Source organism: Cricetulus griseus, chromosome X (genome assembly GCF_003668045.3).
Source record: "Cricetulus griseus strain 17A/GY chromosome X, alternate assembly CriGri-PICRH-1.0, whole genome shotgun sequence".
NCBI classification, from domain to species: Eukaryota; Metazoa; Chordata; class Mammalia; order Rodentia; family Cricetidae; genus Cricetulus; species Cricetulus griseus.
Genome location: NC_048604.1, coordinates 99,228,107 through 99,244,704, shown reverse-complemented (window position 1 = coordinate 99,244,704; position 16,598 = coordinate 99,228,107). Strand labels below are relative to the sequence as shown.

Genomic DNA, 16,598 nt, shown 5'->3' with positions numbered 1-16,598 from the left:
ACACTAAGAGAAGCAAACAAGGAACAATGGACAATGCATGTGCAGCCAGTGAACTCACATGGACTCCAGTCAGTGTTCCACCCCACAAAAGAATTCTTGTTCTGCTCTTTCAGCCAGACAGACAATGGCTCAAAGTAATTGAGCAGTGGTCTCACATCCATATTCCTGGCTCCTACCACATTTTCCAACGCTAAGGTCCAGGGTTCTGATTTTCCAAGACGCAGCATATTTCTACATGAAAAAAGACAGAGTGCGGGTCATTTTGAGGGGTTCCAAATGGGGATACCTTTGCATCTACGTTCTATACTTCTTTTCTTGGTATTGCCTTAATTTTCTTTGGGCATTAGAAAGAGAAGGCATATTATCAGATGGATTCAAGGCTCTGTCTCTCCTTCCAGTTGCTCAAAAGACAGCCCTGTAATTATCACATAGACACAAGCGGTGGCCTATCCTGGCATCTCCTGATCTAGGTTCCTGTCTCATTCCAAATTAAACATTTATTTCATGGTTGGTTGGTTAAAGAAATTCTGAAGTCCCAGTTTTTCTCATTTATGGGAGAGAGGTTTGAGGAGGCAAATAATTTAAATTAAATCACAGGCATGGAAATTAATAATATGGGGTGCTAAGAGACGTTCAACATTTTGAGGCATTTCTTACAGCAACTTCTGCCCGGCTTCAGTGGAATTTGAGATGTCACATTTGTGCAGTGGGCCATCATGTTTAGCTGCTTGACAAAGGGCTTCTTGAAACTGGAATTGATAAATGGTCCTTGTGTAATATCTGTACAAGTGACAAAGAAACAAACAAAAAGAAGGCTCATGCTTTATTGCTGTAGTGGAGTCACAGATCTGAGCAGATATTTACATTCCTGGCCCAAGTAATCCCAGAGGTATTGCCTAAAAGTCTTTCTGTAGCAGAAGAACAACATAAACTCTTCAGATGCACCACATGCTATTTGCATTGCATATATTTGATGATAAAGCAGCGTTGCTACTCTGTCATGGGTAAGCCACAATTGAATTGCTGTCACTGACTTACAGCCCTTTCCTATAAAATAATGTCAAGCTAGTCCTTATGCCAGGGAAGTAAAAATCCCATTTTTACAAATACATAAGGTGAGACCCACACATTTCTGCTTCACAGCATTCAGAAAGGAGGACCATAAGTTCAAGGCCAGCCTGGGATATGTAGCTAAGTCTCTGTCTCAAAGGAAAGACAAAATAAACAACAGCAATAATAAAATAATTTTTCAATGCATAGTAAAAACTCTACTAGTGATAAGATGAACTCAAAGTATTTCTCTGCTTCACCAAATGATGCTGTTGTGCTTGGTTAGTCTTTTTTCCACTCGACATAAGCTGGAGTCTCCTAAAAAGAAGGAACCTCAACTGAGAAAATGTTACCATCAGGCTGGCCTCTAAGCCAGGCTGTGGAGTATTTTCTGGATTAATGATTGATGTACAAGGGACCAGCCCACTGGAGGTGGTATCACCCATAGGCAGGTGGCCCTGTGAGGTACATGAAAGGAAGCTAATCCAGCCATGAAGAGCAAGCCAGAAAGCAGTGTTCTCCATAGTCTCTGCTTCAGTTCCTGCCTCCAGGTTCCTACCCTACTTCAGTTCCTGCCTTGGCTTCCTCCTTAATGATGGATTGTGATTGGAAAAAAGCCAAACCAACCCTTTCCTCTCCAAGTTGCTTTTGGTCATAGTGTTTATCCCAGCAATACAAAACAAAATAGGACAAGCCTTAACAATTGGGACAAGGTCTCCCCTAAGTCCATTCAACCCAATAAAACATGTTGCATTCAGTTGAATTGAAATTGATCATCTACATTAAGTTTGCAATAGGAGGTAGATAGAAAAGGATTGTAATTATCACTTCATTGAGCCCTGTTTGTGTTTGTGTTATTAATCACAGCTATCCTTTAAACCCTAGATGATAAGCAGAGAGAAGAAAACTGCCATTTACCGGATGAATGAGTAATCATTAGAAACATGGAACAGAGCTGCAGGGTCACAGTATGTTTCATCATGAGGCAGGGGCTCCACCACACCAACGATCTCTCGCCTTAGGAAGAAAAGGGAAGAATACGTTAGTTGGTGCTAGACCATCGTGAAAAGGGAGCGCCAAGCTCAACTACAGCAGTTTCACCTGGCAATAGTATTTATATTGGAACTGGTTGTCAGTTGAAATAAAAAAAAATTGTAAAAACCAGAAAGGAAAACCTCTTGTGTGTTTTCCTCAATTGACTTAATTCAACCAAAACAAACCACTGAGTTTCAAAAGTCCATTGCATGGCTATAAATATGCAGTGAAAACACTACCAATTCCTCTCAGCCATCACACTTTCTGTGCTCCTGTCAGAATTTTGTAAATTTGAAATCTTGTTCCTCAAAGCTAATTCAAACGTGTCCTCTTCTACGAAGCTTGCCACACACTTAGCAATGCTGCTAACCCTTAAGCTCCCTTAGCATCTGTGTCTTTTAGTACTACTTTGTTCTCTTGCCTTTTACTAGTATGCATTAGTTATATAAAATAATGATTCTCATGGCATCTCACACATGTATGTAATATACTTTGATCATCTTCAATCCCATATTTTCATATCCTGCTCCCTTTCTCGACGTTCTCTTTTCATTACCCCAAACCTTCCTTCTACTTTCATGTATTATCTGTATTGTTTCCTTTAATTCTTTGCCATTTCTCTCCCTGTGTTGTGGTATTTCACATGCAAACTCCTTACCACTGAGACATGAGCTCTGAGAGGATGGGGCTGTGTTATCTTTATAGTTCTGGTGCTAAATACACCAGAATGCTACAAAGAAACTTTGTTTCTGATTGGCAAATGACCAAATGAGCAATCAATACATTGATGGATTACTTTGAAAGTCTGATTCCATGTTTATTTACAAGAAATTAACAGGGATCCTAAAGTTAGCCCAGTTAGAATAAAGGTGGAGAAGCCATATAGGCTTTATTTTTAGAAATTATTTAGAAGGAATATAGTTTCGTCCTTGATTACTGCAATTTTTGTAGGCAACTTTGGTTCTTTATGGACAGCTTCGATTATACACGAACATTAGAAACTCATTAATTACTTTTCTTTCTTTCTTTCTTTCTTTCTTTCTTTCTTTCTTTCTTTCTTTCTTTTTTTGGTTTTTCAAGACAAATTTTATCTGTATAGTCTGCCTGTCCTGGAACTTGCTCTGTAACTAGGCTGGGCTCGAACTCAGAGATCCATCTGCCTCTGCATCCCAAGTGCTAGTATTAAAGGTGTGAGCCACCACCACTATGCTAATTACACATTTCTTCCCTTACCACTTGGGAAAAGACCCTTGAGACCATATCTTGGGATATGATTTCAGGAAACACAAGAACAGGGTGAGAAAGAAAAATAAGATTCCTCCCAAAAGGATGAATTATCACAGCTACCAGTACTATAATATGAGCTGATTCCCTGGTGAGGAAGTCTGGGATTCTGTGGACACTACTCACCACAAGAGCCATTCCAGAGGAAAGCTGGAGAGCTAAGGTATTTATCCACCAACCAGCCCATCTCTCATTGGTTGAGGACTGATGGGGATGGCATTAATCTCTTAGCCCTCCTGCCACTGGTGGGTTCAGGTGACCGAAGAAAGTCTCCCTCAGGCAATTGAAATAGAGATAGCAGTGTGTGTGTGTGTGTGTGTGTGTGTGTGTGTGTGTGTGTGTGTGTGTGTGTAAGCCCATAAGGAAATATTTTGTTTTTGTTGATTGCAAATTCATTGACTTACTTCATCTCCCACCACTTCTCCATCCACTTTTCTTTGGGGATGTCACCCTTAAAGACCATCCACCTCCACTTCTCTAACATGTAAGTAAATGGTAGCGTCCCAACAATTGTCAGTGCTTGCTTGAGAAGGAAGTTTATTTCTGTTTCTGAAAGGAAAATGGAAAAGGCCAAATATTAAGATGGGAATTGAAAGCAGAAATTTTGTAAGAGAACTTTCCTAATCTCAAGCTATCATTCCTTCTCAAGATAACCTTACTCCAGGGTGATTACATGAGAAATATTGGCAGTGGACATTAATAAGGCATATATTTTTTTCTTCTCAAGGGATGGATGTAGAAAAGGATAAAGCCCAGGAATAGAACAAGTAAGTAAAAATCTACATGTTAACTAATCCTTACTTTTTTTACTACTGTCAATTGACTTCTTTAAATATCCCCTCACCAGAGTTAATTAGGGCAATTTCATCGATTTCCCCAGTCATACTGTTTATTCTTGAATGCTCCATGTAGGCAGTGACTGTTAATGTCTCATTCAAGACTGTGTACCCAGTCCAGTGTCTGCTCTGTAATGCTCTCTGTGAGCCCTTAGTAAATAAGCAAACATTAAACAGATGTGGTGAAACCTTGTAAACTAGGGCGGGGAAATTTAAAAAAAATATTGTTCTTTTGCACAACAGGTTAGTTATATACATGACAATAATGTCTTGTACATTTGAGAAAGAAGCCTATCAGTGATAGAGTGCCTGCCTAACATGTGTGAGGCCCTCAGTTCCATTTCCAGCAATGAAAAAGAAAAAAAGAGAAAGAAGCTAGAAGAAAGGATTCCCAAAAGTTTCACTATCAGTTAATGATATAAATATAGAGACAAATACATTTGTTGTAGTGTAAACATCATATATACATGTATCTTAACATCATGTTACTCCCTTAGCATGTACAAGTTATATTTTTATATATTAGCTAAAATAAATTTATGCCAAAAAATTAAATGGACATCTCTAGAGAGTATACTCCACTGGATAATCAAAAGTACAAGGTACTTTAAATGGACTGATTTATTTCTTAGCAAGAATACCAAATGCTCTTTACAAGTTATGTAAGTTCATTAGCCTAACGAGAAAGTAGGGCTGGCCTCCAGCACAACACAGAAGGTCACTTAAATATAAGTGCAGGGGATATTATCTACTCTATGCATCACTATATGTTTAGGAAAAAATGTCTCACATGTGGTAGGTGCTCAATAAATTTGTTTAGATAAATTAAGAGACAGGCACAGTGACTCATACGTAGAATCCATGAACTTAAGAAACTGAGGAAGAAGGGCTGTTTTGAGTTCCAGGACATCCCTGGCTACAGAGTAAGGCCCCATCTCCAAACAACAAAACATACACACCCAAGAAAAGAAAAGAAGGTCAAACTGAAGGAAAGGAGAAAAAGATGAAGGAATCTCCTGGTTTAACATCATTCACAAATCAAGGCCAGAGCCAAGGAAAGGAGGATTTTTCAAGCTAGTGCTTTCATTGTAACGATGTCATAAGAAACACACTGATTTAATTATCTTTGCCTATTCTCAAGGCAAATGCAAAAAACTGTAAAACAAATCATTGCTCATTAGCATGGATTAATCGTATTCTTAAATTAGGAAGCAGGTATGGTTACCATAAACTGTCTTTTACATGTTGCTTTCTTCATCAAAAAGCACCATTATTGGTCTATAAACTACTGTATCTGGGTTAACAGTGACTATTTCAGAAATGATGCTGACCTCGCACTGGCCTACTACCAGGCCTTTGTCAGATCACTAAGAGCCAGGGATCAAGGTCAAGTGAATTATGCATACAAGGATGGAAGTCATGACCTTGACTTCTCTGACTAGATTTTCATACAAGAGAACCAATCAAACCCTCATTCAGTGCAGTGGGCTGCAAACAAGCAGACCTGAAATTGGGAGGGAAATTTTTTAGAAAGTGTGGGTTCACAGGGAGGGGAAAGGAATAAGAAAGGAAGTGATGGAGGATAGCAGCAAAGTGCACTGATACATATGCATATATGTGATTTGAAAAAATAAAATTAAATAAATTACAGAACCTAAAAACTAGTGAAAAGAAGGGTGAGACATCATTAAAGAAGTAAGGGTAGTATTAGACTCTGTTTTTCTTTTGCAAAAGCCATGGCAACCTTACCGAAAAATCTGGCTCTCCTGAGTCTTTGTTTGTTTTTAACCTAAAATGACAGCCAACTGTTTAAAAGCCAGACACTGATTAGATTTGTGATCTTGGACAAACCATTTAAGTTCTTGGGGCTATTTCAGCATCTTCAAAATGTCCACCAAGCTTCTATTAGATCATCCTTCAAGTCCCAAGTTCATTCATTCCTTGTTTAAATATATAAAGCCACAAGTTGGCATACTCTTAAAAAAGTTTTACCAGTATCAAGCCCCATAAACATTTTTTTTCACCTAGGTGACATAAATCAAAACAAGCATTTTCCTATTGGTGATAATAGATACCTCTCCCCATATCAGATTAACCCCAAAACAAACCAAATGAAAATGTACCATTATCTTCATGAAAATTGGATGGCAGAAGACCAATGGACTTCAGATGCTTGGGTGTAGCTGCAGAAAGTGACATGATTTCCCCAACAGCTTCATGGAACCCTTCATTGGCTCCATTTCTCAGTAGGAAAGGTTGTGTGGCATATGCCATGTCATATTGGATGTGTCCCATCTCGTGGTGGGCTGTCAGGAAGTTGTCCATTGTGACCTTTGTACACATCTTGATTCTGAAAAAAAATGAGCAAAATTAAAATGAATCTTACTTAATTTCCTTTAATCACTATAACAGAGTTTTGTGCGGGTTGGGCAACATGAAGATTTATTCTTTGCTGAATTTTTACTGTTTGCCTCTTATGACCCAGTTACTCAATATAAAGTGAGGGGCAGGGCTAAATTCTATTATTGTGCTCATACACTAATAGAAAGGATGATAAACAGAATTCTCTGCTATATAATTCTGAGGTGAGCAATGTGTAAGTGATCAATAAAAGTGACCTAGTGCACAGTCTTCTAGAAGCACCATGTATAACCAGGGCAGAGAAAGGGCTAGACATTTAGACTTGGTTATCATTAAAATGTAAATCGTGATGGTAGAAATGATGGCCCAAGAATCAGGAGCAGGTTAGCAAGCAAGAGGACTAAAGACAAAGATGTAGGATGTCCGAGTACCTAAGATTTCAGGAAGCATAGACTCGGGGTGCATAGAGAAAGTGCTAGAGACATCAGAGAAGTCTGGAAGACCATCACCACACAGAATTCAATGAGAAATGATGTTTAAAGACAACAGGTAAGTGTTGTCTAACTGTGCTGTGATCCATTGAGAACAGAACCACATTTGGCAAATATGTGTTGGTCTTTCTCCATTTGACATGCATATGCTTATTCAGATATGAGTGGGTGTTATATTTCAAAAGATTTTCAAATGGATTTTCCTATCATTCTCCTTGTGTGACCCTTGGATACTGATAAATACTCTTTAGGGACTCCCCACTGTTTAGAATAAGGCAAATCTCCTATATCCACCCCAATATGACCACAACTTCCTTTCCTACCTTATTTTCTCTATTCTTTTTTCCAATTGTTGTAATAGCTATTATATATTTATTATCTATATTCTGAACTAGAAAACTTATGAATATGATATCATTTTTTAACCTCACTGGAGGATTTGGACTGATCACCACAGTCTGATGCCTGTTTTTATAAAGCTTAATTGGCACATATCCCGATTCATTTGTTTATGGATTATCTATGGCTGTTTTCCTGCTACAAATGCAGAGTCGTCTAATTGAAACAGGGAGGAGGTTCTTTTGGGGAATGAGGGGCGGTCAAGACAGAGTTTCTCTGTGTAACAGCCCTGGCTGTCCTGGAACTCACTCTGTAGGCCAGGCTAGCCTTGAACTCACAGAGATCCACCTGCATATGTGCCTCTGCTCTCAAGTGTTGGGATTACACGTTTAAAGGTGTGTGCCCTCACAGCCAACTGCAGCTGAGGCATGCAAAGCCCTCTTTGCTTAGTGTCTTTACAGAAAAGACTACTGGCCTCTACTCTAATGGGTGTTTGTGGAACCAGACCTCATCCTCCAAGTGGATCTACTATCCCTCAGATGCCTGAGTGATATCTATCAAAAACTGCTTTGACCAAGTGGGAGGTGCCTCAAGGAGAGGTTTTCTTAATACTTTGGGACAGTCGACAGCCCATGGTTGACTATCATGGGGTAGTTATAAAGGCCAGCCCCTGGACTCAAGGTGTGGTCAATCGTGATTCAAATCAGGCGTCAGAGTGGTTCATGAGATCAGTCTGGAGCCAAGTCTCTGCCACGGATTGCATCCTTATCTGCTTGGCTATCCTGACCTGTTCCATCACTTGCCTTTTCCTGAGAGATCTCCCCTTGTATAAATAGGCAGTTCAAGCCAGGGAATGAACCCATGACACAGACTTGCAACCTGGGCATTAGTGTTCTGCTTTATAGATAAGGAAGCTGAAACCCAAGGTGACTTTGCTCAAGATTGCCTGATCATTATGTGACACACCTTGGATTCCAAAGCCTCTCCTCATGCTGCCACATCACAGACTATCCTGAACATAATTTTCCTGTTCCAGTTTAAGTTTGCTGACTTCAGCATTGATGCCGGGTCCTGCCTCTCTGCACCTGATCCCTCTGTTCTTTCAACCTGCTGTCCTCCCAGGTATTTATCCAACCTCTTCTTGCACTTCAAGCTCAATTCCTAAGCCACCCACAAAGCCCCAGTCTGACTCTATCTCCTAGTCCAGGAGTGGCCCATTCCCCTATCCCAATTCCTAATAAAGCATTCCCCGTGTCTCTTATGACATGCACCATTTTCTCCCTTTTATTCCAATTTGGTATTCACTTGTTCTGTCTCACAAGAGTGAGGGACAGAGGGGAAGATCAACTTGTGAGTCATATATTCATCTGTCATATGTCTCAACACCAAGTCTTTCCTAGTAGGGATGCCACCAACCCTGTGACCAGGAGACTCTAATGAACACGAAAGTTTCCAAGTAAGGCACGTTCCCTAGAAGTACCATTGAGGACCTGTGGATCTTTTTTTCTTGGTTGAAACAAATGGACTCATGTGGACTCCCAGCTTTAGTTTGCAGATCCTTAAATCATATGCCCAAAGAAGAACCCTGCCTTCATTGTTTCCCATTTAGTATCAATCTGCACTGCAAGCATCAGCCCAACTACCTGAAGTCTCCCTTCCCCAGGTCCCAAGCTGTGGGGTGGCAGACCACTTTCCGGTCATCTCCTGGATCAGTCAGCATGGAGTTTCCCCAGAATCCTTGAGTCATATGAGGAAGGCCAACAGAAACAAAGAACTTCTCTGCCTCTTTAAATATCCTTTCCGCATCCCAGCCCTGGGGGAGAAAAAAAGAACAATATTGAATCCCTGTACTATAATAGAAATTCTTCCTGTTGGACATATATACATATAGGTTGGCATAACTTTTCCAACAGACAGCTGGGCTTTTGAATGTTTATCATCTGCCTCCATAGTGCTGCCTCTAAGGAATTCACCTAGGAAATGATCAAAACTTGAATCAAAGAGTTACACTGAGTATGATTTTGTATAAGCCAAAGAGGAAGGAGTTTTCAGAATGAGTGAGCAATGAGACTTTTGTAGGATGCAAAGTGTGCAGCCACTCAAACTATATACAAAGAAATCACATGGAGCCGAGAGGTGGTGGAGCATGCCTTTAATCCCAGCACTCAGGAGACAGAGGCAGGCAGATCTCTGTGAGTTCAAGGCCAGCCTGGTCTACAAGAGCGAGTTCCAGGACAGCCTCCAAAGCTACAGAGAAACCCTGTCACCGAAAAACCAGAAAAAAAAAGAAACAAACCAAACCAAAACAAAACAAAAGAAATCACATGGATATTATAAAATAGAGTGAGATAATAAGTGAAAAAATAAAATAAACCATTTAATGGATATCAATCTTAAGAAGAAGAAGAAAATACACAAAAACAGTAACAACAAATTGAATTATATGTAGAATGCTTTTTTTGTTTTCTTTTGTTTTGTTATTATTCTTGAATTTTTGGTTTTGTGGACCTCCCCCTGCCCCTGCCCAGTTCTGTGGATCTAGGGGCTTTACATAAGTTAGACAAACAGTCTAACTCCAAGCTACATCCCTAATCATTTTTCTTTATATTCAACATAAGCAAAAACCATAATGATCCACTTGCTGAAGACGATTAACTCAAGGCAGCAGTCATTGATTGAATGCATTTGGAGTCAAGACATATGCTAGGTGTTTTCATATACATATATGTTGTCTAATGTTCAGATTAGGATACATGTATATGTTTTCTCATTTACCATTTATTTATGGAGAAAATATTTAGTTTCTTTCTTTAGGCTTATCAAAACTACACAGTATGTCATCATCATCTACAGTCACTGTACTGTGCAATAGGACACCTAAATTATTCCTGATAACTGATAACTTAGTCTCACTCCTTCTTCTCCTTCCCCCTTTTCTCTCCTTTTCCTTTCCCCTCTTCCCCCTTCCCTCCTTTCCCACATTCCCCCACTCCCCCTCCTTCTCTTCCTTCCCATCCTTCCCCTCCTTACATGTTTCAGCCTCTGGTGACCTCCCTTCAACTTCCAACTTCCATAAGACCAACTTCTGTACTCCCACGTATGAGTGAGATCATATATACTTGTCTTTGTATGTCTGGCTTATTTCACTTAATGTAACTCCTCCAGTTCTATCTGTGCTCTCATGAATGACAGGAATTCATTCTTTTATGGCCGAAAAGCATTCCACTGTGCACAGGTGTCACATTTTCTTTATCTATTCATCCCCATATAGACACTGACTTTGTTTCCATTTCTTGAGCATCATGAATAGAATTCCAATAAACATAGGAGTATTGTTGGCATTTGAACATACTTGTTTCATTTCCTTTGGATAATATACCCAGGAATGAGGTTGCTGGATTATATAGCAGTTGCACTTTTAATTTCCTGAGGAAGAAGCTGTCAGCTTCCTCTAATGGCTGTAATTCCAAGTCAGTGTGGAAGTGTTCTCTTTACTTCACATCCTCACCAGCACTCAGTGGGTTGTTTTGGGGGGGTTGTTGTTTGTTTGTTTGTTGTCTTTTTTAAATAGTCATTTTTACTGCAGTGAAGATATCTTACATTTTGTCTTTGAATTGCGTTTTCATGATCATTAATAGCACTGAGCATTTTAATAGAATGATTAACCATTTATATACCTTCTTTCAAGAAATATCTATTGAGGAACAATGCTTATGTCTTAGGTTATATGGAGTTTTGCTATTGTATTCCTTATACACTCTAGACACTAACACTCATCACGTGTACATGTTTTAAATATTTTCTTATGTTCTATATATTGTTTTTTCTTGTTGCTTCCTTTGCTGTAAAGAACCTTTTTACTTTCATATTTGTCTACTTTAGCTTTTGATCCCTTTGTTTTGGGGGGTCTTACTCAAAAATTCCCTACCAATTCCAATGTCTGGAATCATTTCCCCTGTTTCATGGTCTTGGGTCTTACAACTAGATCTTTTGCCCATTTGAGTTGATTTTTAGAACTAGTAAGGAACAAAGTTCCTATTTGGTTCTTTTACATGTGGACATCTAATTTTCACAGCAACGAATAATTATTGAATATACTGTCCTTGCTCTAATGTATGGTCTTAGCACCTTTGTTGAAAATTGGTTGGCTATGAATGTGTGAGTCTATTCTTAGGCTTTCTATTCTGTTCTAGTGGTCAGTGTGTCTGTTTTTTAATGGTTCTGCTTTGTAGCATGTTTTGAAGTCAAAGACTTAATGTCTCTTGCTTTGTTCTTTGTATTCAAGATTGCTTTGGTTCTTAGGGGTGGGTACTTACTATGGCATATAAGTTTCAAGATTGTTTTGAATATGATTTTCTGAAGCTGAATAAATAAACCAGCACAGACTATTAAGCAAGTCAACATTTCTTGAATAGTAAACGAATAGAAAAACAGAAGTGGATAGGAAGCATTAGAAGTTTTGAATTGAGGAAGGAGTTGCCTCTATCTTTATGAAGTCAGGTGAATCCTGCTTCTAAGCCTCTTTTGTTTCTTACAGCATGGAGCTCTCATGGTAGCTCTTCTGATGCTTCCAGAGTTGGAAAAAGCAACATTGGTAAAGTAGCAACTATGTAGTCAGTTTGGAAGGCAGCTATGCTCACCACTATACAATTCACATGAGTCCCCTTGGGAAAGGAGAAGAGTTGATATCATGATGGCCCTCTGCTGTGACTTAGTGACAAAATGGAGCTAGAACAGCTGCACGAATTGAGGGCTTACAACTTTGGGGTTTTATTTCATTGTGGACTTTCCCCAGGAGTATGTTATATATGTGAAGGTCATCATTGAATTACTTCCAACTTTAACTGTACATAGTTAATTATTGTGTGACCCTCTGAGGGCATTTTTAGAGGCAGATGGAAATATGGTCATTCACTCTAATCAGAAATGTAGAACTTACTTAAAATTTAAAAACCCATCTAAAATTCTAATATGATTTCAATGATAAAAAAGAACACAATTTAAATAATTATACCAAGATGGAAGAAAGGGGGTGTTGGAATTCTCCTGTATTTGTTATCAAAAAGAAGTCAGATAACTGGAGAATGCTAACAAACCTGAGAGCCATAAATAAGGTAATTCAGCCTATGGGTTCTCTACAGCCTGGAATGGTGACAGCCGGGGTCACCGAGAGCTGGTGTTTAATGGGGGCAGGGATTCAGTTTTGCAAGAGGAAGGGTTTCTGGAAGAGGGTGTTGGTGATGGCTGTGTGACTCTGAATGCATGTAATGTACAAACTGTGCACCCAAACAGAGTTCAGATGAGCAGCAGCTGGCGTGGGGCTCAGCAGTATAATCCATGCTTTGCCTGATTATAATCTTTCAACAACAATGACTTTTAATATCCAAAATAAAATGTTCCTGTTCATCACTATTCATACAGATTACAGACTGATTACTCAGCAATAATTGACTTTGAAAAAAGGTGATGCCAACCGGTTGATAAATTCATACCTTATTGCTTGAAGAAGAAAAAAAAGCAAGTAATCTCAATTTTGATTGCCTCTCAACAAGATAGAGGCCCTGTTGTTGAAGGTGCTTGAGATCATTGACATTAAACTACTTTTTCATGCAAATACATAGGAAATAAACTTAAGTTAGCTTGGATCTTTATCAACATGATTTCACATACAGGATCAGAACAGAAAGATGCATAACTGAGAAATGCAATTGAAACTTCATGTTTTAAGACTTCTTTTTCCTACCTGATTCACCATTGCATCAGTAACATCTATGTTTGGTTTCTGTCCAAAGGGAACTGTCAAAGGGTACAGATTTGTCCAAAATCTACCCCACATGTCACCTATTTACAAAAAAAATACATTAATATTTGACAAAAGCAACAGAAATACAGATCCAATTTTACATAGTATATGAGGTTGTCTGGGTAAGGCAGCCACTCAGTATTTCTAAACAGTCTAGATTCTGCATTCCCTTTTCACTATTCCTGTTTCTGCTTTTGGTCTTTCTCTTATAATAAATGACTTTGCAACATTTTCTTTATCACCTGTAAAACACTATGTGTACAAGAGATTATGTGGTTAGGCAAAGCTTGTTAGGGGATCTTCACAGTTTCTCCTATTATGAATTACTACTGGAAGGCACAATTAAAACTGGACAAGGTGGTGCATGCCAGTAAGCTCAGGACTTGGGAAGCTAAGAGAGGAGGATCTCAAGTTCAAGGCCAGCCTGGGTTGCACAGCAAGTTCCAGTCCAGTCAGGACTACATGGTGAGACCCTTTCTCAAGCAAAGAAGAACAAAGTAAAACATATGGAACATCATAGCTACTACACATTAGGTTTATTTAAAAAACCACCACGAACTCAATGAAATACCTCTTCTGGAACTATTAGTAATGCTTAGTACAGATTCAAAACATATCATGTAGGATCATGACTCAATAGTTTCTATTAACTGATAACTAAATTTTACTTTTAATACCATAATAACACACTTAACTAGGTAACTAACTGAGCATCTCCAACAGTGTGAAGTTGGAATCAAGGTCATAAATCCTCAAAGGGAAGATGGATCCAGAAAGAGATGTAATAACAAGAGACCAGAACCCTGGCACTAAAAATATGGGGCAACACAGTTACACGAAGAGTATTCCAGTGAACTCATTAATAAATAATAATAATAATAATAATAATAATAATAATAATAATAATGCATGTGCTTGTGTGTGATGTGTGTGAGCATGGGCATTTGTGTGTCACAGCACATATAGGGACAACTGTCAGTAGGTGATTATCTCCTTTCATCATGGGTTCCACAGATCAAACACAGATCACCAGGTTGGCACAGTAAGCACTTTTACCTGCCATGCCATCTTGCCAGCCCTGGTGGATTTATTTTTAAAAGATTGAATTTAATAGAGATAAGAGTGAAGGCCTATACTTAAATGTATAAGTATTTACCACAAAATGAAGTCCAGTACATAGTAAAAGACCAAAAGTGGCCCAAGAAGCAGCATGATATGACTTCTAAAACAAGTAAAACTTTCAGTTGCTAGTAAAATGATAGTGTCTAGACCCCTTTGTGGTCGCATAATTATGAATTATAATTCATAATTAGCAAAATTAAAGTTATGGAGTAGCAACAAAAGCAATTTTATGGTTGGGGGTCACCACAACATGTATTAGAGGGTGGCAGCATTAGGAAGGTTGAGAACCAGTGCCATAGAGGAAAACCACGAATGGTACTATTTTTACCTCTGTGTTAGTTAAACCTCATCTGGAATAGCTGTTCAGTTCTGAGTATGGTGGTTGAAGAGGGTCACAGATAAAGCACAACCAAAGGAAAAGAACGAGAATACTGGGATCTTAAGGAGTGAGTAAATATCTATGTAACACATTGAACTTGAAGAAAGGAAAACAATACATACATGATAATATCCATAAAAGTCACTGAACTGTAATGAAGATAGAATTATGTGCCAGGTAGCACTGTGTCTTATATGATAGTTGTACACATATGTCTAGAAGGTCTTGTAAAATAAGAATTGACGTATTTTGAGTAATGTAATGCGTGGAAATAAGAGTAATGAACTGAAGGCACTAGGGAAGCGCTGGTTTGGTTCCATATAAAAACAGAACGTGCATAAAATTGGTACCAAGCAACATCTGCTTAAAAGGAAGAATGAACCTACCTTGGTAGGAAGAAAGAGCTCAGTACACCAAACAGGTTTAAGCAAACACAGCATTACTGAATAACGCCTGCCAGGGACATCATAGAGAAGAGTTCTATGTTGCATTAAAGTTAGATTCCCAAAGTTGTCGGGCGTTGGTGGCACACGCCTTTAATCCCAGCAAGCAGGAGGCAGAGGCAGGTGGATCTCTATGAGTTCAAGGCCAGCCTGGTCTCCAGAGCGAGTACCAGGATAGGCTCCAAAGCTACACAGAAAAACCCTGTCTCGAAAAGCCAAAAAAAAAAAAAAAAAGATTCCCAAAGTTCTTTTATTCACATTCTCTCTATTTTACTTCACTTTGGAAGCTGGAGTAGGAGAGGATGACCATTCTATTCTCCTTGATTAATTACTCCTGTGTGATTCCAAATAGAGTATTTTCATTGAGATTTATTGGCACAGTCTAGCATGAACTTGTAAAGCTTTCCCTTAGGCAGTATCTTTATCCCAGAAATATTTCTCTCCTGCCACCTTCAGCCCAGTGAGCTGCTTCACTCAGACCATATAATACTGAAATCCCAAGCTTAGTCAACTGACTTAACTAAACATCATTTTCACCTACAATTCTTTCTCTGCTCATCTCAAATAGAGAACAGATTTTAGAGATTAGATACATCTTAAATAAAATAGATTAGATAGAGAATGATTTTAAATGGACTTTCTGCTGAAAATCTGCTTTTTAAATTTTGTGGGATGACAGTAACGTTATTTACAAACATTTTCAAATGTTTTAGATTGAGCCTCCTTCCAAAAGACAGCTTTAGTCATGGACAAAGAGCACAAAGAACCCCTGTAGTTCCTTACCAAGCAAATGAGCAGGGAGGCATCCAGTAGGACTGATGAAGGAAGGGTAGGTATCCATCAACTTCGTTCTCACATAGGCATGAAGTTGTTCATATAATGGTTTAATCTGAAAATTCCAGGAAGAAAGTTTAACACCAAAAATACCCAACTTCAGTTTCCAATGCCCAACTCTAGAAATAAGAGCTTCTTCACACAGGACAACTTCTCCTCTCAGATACTCTGGAGAGTTTGAGAACATTCCTTCTTCACAGATACTGACTCTGACTAGCCCCGCTGAATAAATCAACATGAGCACTTGGAGGATTGCAAGGCCCCAAAGGAAAGCTGATGCCAAAAAAGTCATTTTCAAGATGCTACTGACTTCTTTTTGTCCTAGAACTCTTTCTAGAAAGAAGGAGAGAGAGGGAGAGAGAGGGAGGGAGGGAGAGAGAGAGAGAGAGAGAGAGAGAGAGAGAGAGAGAGAGAGAGAGGAAAAGGAAAGGAAAGAAAAGAAAAAAAGAAAAAAAGAAAAGAAAAAAAAGAAAAGAAAAGAAAGAAAACTCCTTGGTCAAAGACTGATGAAATAATATCCCCAAGGGTTCTGAGGAAAGAAGAAAAATCTATGGTCTTTCTGCTATAAAGGAAGGAAGGAAGGAAGAAGGAAGGAAGGAAGGAAGGAAGAAGGAAGGAAGG

At 38.9% G+C, this 16,598-nt stretch overlaps 1 protein-coding gene across 1 annotated transcript in view; it reads right to left on the bottom strand.

Moving 5' to 3' along the window:
* The window catches only part of Ace2 (angiotensin I converting enzyme 2), a 50,381-nt gene that overhangs the window by 13,108 nt on the left and 20,675 nt on the right, over positions 1–16,598 (bottom strand). Inside the window, exons 6-13 of the mRNA XM_027432806.2 lie at positions 15,927–16,032; positions 13,140–13,237; positions 9,040–9,209; positions 6,329–6,555; positions 3,774–3,918; positions 1,969–2,067; positions 658–780; positions 59–231 (exon numbers count right to left, since the gene is read on the bottom strand). Coding sequence (XP_027288607.1) covers positions 59–231; positions 658–780; positions 1,969–2,067; positions 3,774–3,918; positions 6,329–6,555; positions 9,040–9,209; positions 13,140–13,237; positions 15,927–16,032 — 1,141 coding nt within the window. The remainder of the gene's footprint in view (positions 1–58; positions 232–657; positions 781–1,968; positions 2,068–3,773; positions 3,919–6,328; positions 6,556–9,039; positions 9,210–13,139; positions 13,238–15,926; positions 16,033–16,598) is intronic.